This window comes from Trichechus manatus, unplaced genomic scaffold (assembly GCF_000243295.1).
Source record: "Trichechus manatus latirostris isolate Lorelei unplaced genomic scaffold, TriManLat1.0 scaffold00155, whole genome shotgun sequence".
Taxonomy (NCBI): Eukaryota; Metazoa; Chordata; class Mammalia; order Sirenia; family Trichechidae; genus Trichechus; species Trichechus manatus.
This window is the reverse complement of record NW_004444091.1, coordinates 3,331,183-3,336,233: the sequence shown is the minus strand read 5'-3', so window position 1 is coordinate 3,336,233 and position 5,051 is coordinate 3,331,183. Positions and strand designations below refer to the sequence as shown.

The following is a 5,051-nucleotide window of genomic DNA, read 5'->3' as shown; positions in this document are numbered from 1 at the left end:
GGAGCCGGTTCCGACTCATACCCACCCCATAGGACAGGGTAGAACTGCCCCATAGGGTTTCCAAGGAGCGCCTGGTGGATTTGAACTGCCCTTTTGGTTAGCAGCTTAACTCTTAACCACTACACCATCCGGTTTCCATATTTGTATGAGGGTATGAAAATTATACTTTGACACAATTATGAAATGTCACACATATCACAACAATCTCACAATGGAGGAATATTACATTCTCTATTCTGTACCTGGACAGTTCTACCCTGTCCTAAACGGTCGCTGTGAGTCGGAGTCCACTCCACAGCAACGGGTTTTATTCTGCTCCTAGCTCTTTTCTCTTATGCATGCACTCATTTTACATTGCTTTTCTCGTTTTATTTATGTAAGTCACTTTGAATTTCTTCTGATGCAACGCCTTTAATTTCATTAATAGGACATTCTCTAACCCACATAGACAATTTTCTCCTTATCTGACCCACTGATAAAAAACTCACAGGGGCCCCAGCTTTAGCCACTCAGCTCAGGATAAAACCCCAAACCAAATCCGTTGCCATCTCAGAGTGACCAACTGCGCCACCAGGGCTCCAGAGACCCTGTAGGGCAGAGTAAAACTTTCCCATAGGGTTTCCAAGGCTGTAATCTTTATGGAAGCAAACTGCCACGTCTTTCTCCTGCAGAGCGGCGGGGTCGGTAAGCAAAGGAACGCTTAACAACGGCGCCACCAGGGTTCCTTGAGCTCAAGATACCTGGGCGGGAAGTCAGCCCAGAAACTACCAAGCATCCCACAGGCCACGTGACAAAACCGGTGAATCAGGTGGCGCTCCAGCCCACGTGCCATTGTCCGCAGCCGCAGTTCTTCCGCCCATTTCAATTATGGTCCCTAGACGCCTTCAGTGCAGCATCCGCAGGCCTTCTTCCTCTCAGGAGCCACTTTGGTTCCTACGTCAGACTCTTTTAGCGAGGGCTGGCTGGCGGGAAAGCCAGGCAGGGGCTGTAGGGACCGTGGTCACGGTTCGGCCGCCACAACGCATCTCCAGGGCGGCCTGGCTAAGGCGAACGAGAGCGGACTGGAAGTTCCGCGGCCGTGCTGGCCAGCGGAGCCGTTAGCTGCAGCACGCCGGAAGTGGCTTATTGGTCCGGGTTGCTCTGTCCCCCAGCACTGCGTGAGCTTTCCTCCTGGGTGGGCCAGACGACATGGAGCCGGGGTCAGCCGAGTTGTACGACCAGGCCCTGCTGGGCATCTTGCAGCATGTGGGCAACGTCCAGGACTTTCTGCGCGTGCTTTTCGGTTTCCTCTACCGCAAGACGGACTTCTATCGCCTGTTGCGCCACCCGTCTGACCGCATGGGCTTTCCGCCGGGGGCTGCCCAGGCCTTGGTGCTGCAGGTAACAGCGGAGCGGGGCAGGTTCCTGACTCGTGTCCACCCGCTCATCTGCCCAGTAGCCGGTCACTGAGAGCAAGGAGGCCCTGGGAGCTTCAGGGCAACCTGCTCCCTGGCTTCCCGTGCAGTCCAAGTTGCCTTTCTGGCTCCGCCCCCTTTAAGTTGTGGGGTGCTTTACTTCTCCCAGCTTCAGTTTTTTCATCTGGTGATTGTGTAGACCTGTCTGGCAAGATTGTGGTGGTGACCAGATGAGATAATGTCTGTGAAAGTAATCTGAAACGCTGAACGGATATCAGGTTATTCTTCTGTGGGAGCTGTGACTGGCTCTCAAGCAACCCGGTTTTATATACGCGATACTTAACGTGTCAGAAGTAGTAAACTAGTTGTTTATAGAGTCCTGTTCATCCCACAGTGCATAACTCTTCAAGTGCTAGGGGCTGCTTGTCAGGGAATGAAAACGATGCAGGCGTTAGGTCAGACGGGAGGAAAGGCAAATTTACATCAACAGAAATGTCCAGGCCCCAGAACTACAAAGACAAAAGACTCTGGAGGTGGATAGGATGACTGAGGGATTGTGTTGATGGATGGGTATGGTCATCTTGTTTGAAATGTGAATTCCCAGATCAGAGACAGTCATAACGTTATTATTATGAGTGTATGTATTATTGCGGGAGAAAAACCTGGTGATCTGCTCCTGTAAAGGTTACCCTAGGAAACCTTGTGGGACAGTTCTACTGTTGTCACATGGGGTGGGTCAGAGCACACAAGAAGAGCACACAGTGACTCGACAGTACACAACAACAACATTTGTATAATTATTAAATTTACATTTGAGTGTTGTCTATACATCCTAGGTTGAATTGTATGAGGAGCTATTAATACTCATTCATTGAAGTTGATTGTGTAATTTTGCATGTAGTAGTAAGCAAGTGTTTACTGAATGTATTTTATATTCTCCAGCAGCTGTACTGGTGATGTGCACCTGTAAGTAATGATCTCTCTCCCCTCGACACTTATTACAGTTTAGAAGATAAAACACAGAAAGTAATAGAGAACTATGTAAGGCCAATTATGTGATAGAGCCTATGGTGCTACCATTGGAAGGAACGGAATATAAATGATGGTTGAGAAATCAGGGTTTTCTAGGGGAAGTGGGACTTTTGATGGGATTGAAAGAGTATTTAGCTAAGCATTGAGACTGTAGGAACTGGAAAAGATAATAGTGCTGATGATAACTCCCACAGTTATCTAGGGCTTTACAGTTTATAAAGTGCTTTCACACATTATCTCTGGAAGTCTTCCTGTAAGCCAGTGAAGCAGGTTGGTCAGGTATTACTTTCCTTAGTGTCTAAATAAAGAAACAAAAGCTTAGACTGTTTAACTATCAAAGGTAATGTGGTCAAATGAGGGGTGGGAATCGGGCTCAAATGGAGTTCAATTTCAGAACTGAAGGCTGTTCCTTTCAGTGGCTGTCTTAGTTATCTAGTGCTGCTGTAACAGAAATAACCACAAGTGGCTTTAATGAACAAAAATTTATTTTCTCACAGTTTATCAGGCTAGAAATTGGAATTCAGGGCACCGGCTCTAATGGAAGGGTTTGTCAGCTCTAGGGGAAGGTCCTTGTCTCTTTTCAACTTCTGCTGCTTGGTTCGTTGGCTGACTTTCTGTGGCCTGGCGTCGATCTTTCCCCAGCGCTGCTTGCTTCTCTGTGCCTGTGTACTCGTTTTATATGTCAAAAGTGATTGATTTAGGATACATCCTACACTGATATGGCCTCATTAACGTAACCAAAAATCCGTTCCCAAATGGGATTACAACCACAAGTATAAACCCATTGTATTAGAGTTCCAACTCATAGCGACCCTATAAGCAGAGTAGAGCCCCCTTGGGTTTCTTAGGCTGTAATCTTTACAGAAGCACACTGCCACATCTTTCTGCTGTGGAGTGGCTGGTGGGTTTGAACCGCCGACCTTTTGGTTAGTAGCCGAGCACTTAACCACTGTGCCACCAGGGCTCCATCACAAGTATAGGGGTTAGGATTTACAACATATATTTTTGGGGACACAGTTAAATCCATAACAGTGACATATGTGCCATGTGAGTGATCAGATGGCTATAGGAGATAGTTTTTAGCAGGACCTATGGCAGTTTTGGAAACCTTGGTGGCGTAGTGGTTAAGTGCTATGGCTGCTAACCAAAGGGTCAGCAGTTCGAATCCACCAGGCATTCCTTGGAAACTCTATGGGGCAGTTCTTCTCCATCCTGTAGTGTTGCTATGAGTTGGAATTGACTTGACAGCAGTGGGTTTGGTTTTGGTTTTTGGTTTATGGCAGTTTAGGAGCTCTGGTGGCACAGTGGTTAAGAGCTCGGCTGCTAACCGAGAGGTCAGCAGTTTGAATCTACCAGCTGTTCTTGGGAAACCCTGTGGGGCAGTTCTACTCGGTCCTGTAGGGTCACTGTAAGTTGGAATGGAGTCAGAATGGACTCGACGGCAGTGGGTTTTTTTGGTATGACAGTTAAATGCTTTCAGGTAAGTCTTGGCATTTGATCTTCATAATGTCCCTGTGAAGTTATTATATTAGGTGCTGTCAAGTTGGTTTCAACTCATAGCGACCCTACATACAACAGAACGAAACACTGCCTTGTCCTGTGCCATCTTCATAGTTATTCTTATGTTTGAACCCATTGTTGCAGCCACTGTGTCAGTCTATTGTTGAGGGTCTTCCTCTTTTTCTCTGAAGTAGATAAGGTTATTTTTATGTGGCAGATGAGGGCACCAGTTCAGCAAAGTTAAGTGATTTGCCTAACAGCACACAGCTAGTTTATCATAGAGCTGGAACTCAAAACTTCATTTTTCTAATTCCAGATGTTTCTACTCTGTCATTTAACCATTCTGTAGTAGGGCGAGAGCACTTTTGTCTAGGATGATTGAAAGCTACATTTGTGGAGTACTTGTTTGTACTAGTTATTATATTAGATGTTTTTTTACATTTTGGACTGTTATTTAATCCTTACCCCAACCTGAGAGGTTGGTCTTTGTCCTTATTTAACAGATGAACTGACAGAGGTAGTTCATTCATTTATTCTGTAACCATTTATAAAACACCTGTTATGTTCCAGATACTCTTTTAGGTTAAGAGTTGGTGACCAGTTTAATGACGTGGTAGAGGCGGGGAGAAGGGCAGAAGAAGGGGAGAGGTGATTAAAAAATGCTCCAAGTTTTCAAACTTGGATAATTGAAGTAATGATTGAGCATTAACTGGACTGTCACCTGGTTTTGGGGAAAAGTTTAGTTTTAGACAAGGTGAATTTCATATTGCAGATAAAAGTCCCTGCTCTGCAGGGAGGGTACACTGTTGGGGAACAGTTACAGTTAAGGGATAGGAAATGCTAAGGGAGATGTGAGTGGTAGGGAGATGGGAGGTAAATGAGCAGAGCACTAAGTTTAAAGGAACCAAGGGAACAGAGTTTCCAGGAGATGGTTAAGAGAGTATAGTGTTTTCTGGAAGTGGTTCTCAACCATCAGAGTCACCTGAAGAACTTTACTCTTTTTTTTTTTTAATTGTACTTCAGGTGAAGGCTTACAGAACAAATAGTCTCTCATGAAACAGAAGTACACATGCTGTTTTATAACATTGGTTAACAACCCCACAACATATCAACCCTCTAACTTCT

At 45.6% G+C, this 5,051-nt stretch overlaps 1 protein-coding gene across 1 annotated transcript in view; it reads left to right on the top strand.

The window, feature by feature from the left end:
• Positions 1–1,105: 1,105 nt before the first annotated feature.
• Positions 1,106–5,051, top strand: part of NUDCD3 (NudC domain containing 3) — a 208,249-nt gene continuing 204,303 nt past the window's right edge. The window contains exon 1 of the mRNA XM_023740448.1: positions 1,106–1,380. Within this exon, the coding sequence (XP_023596216.1) occupies positions 1,189–1,380 (192 nt within the window). The 5' untranslated portion in view covers positions 1,106–1,188. The remainder of the gene's footprint in view (positions 1,381–5,051) is intronic.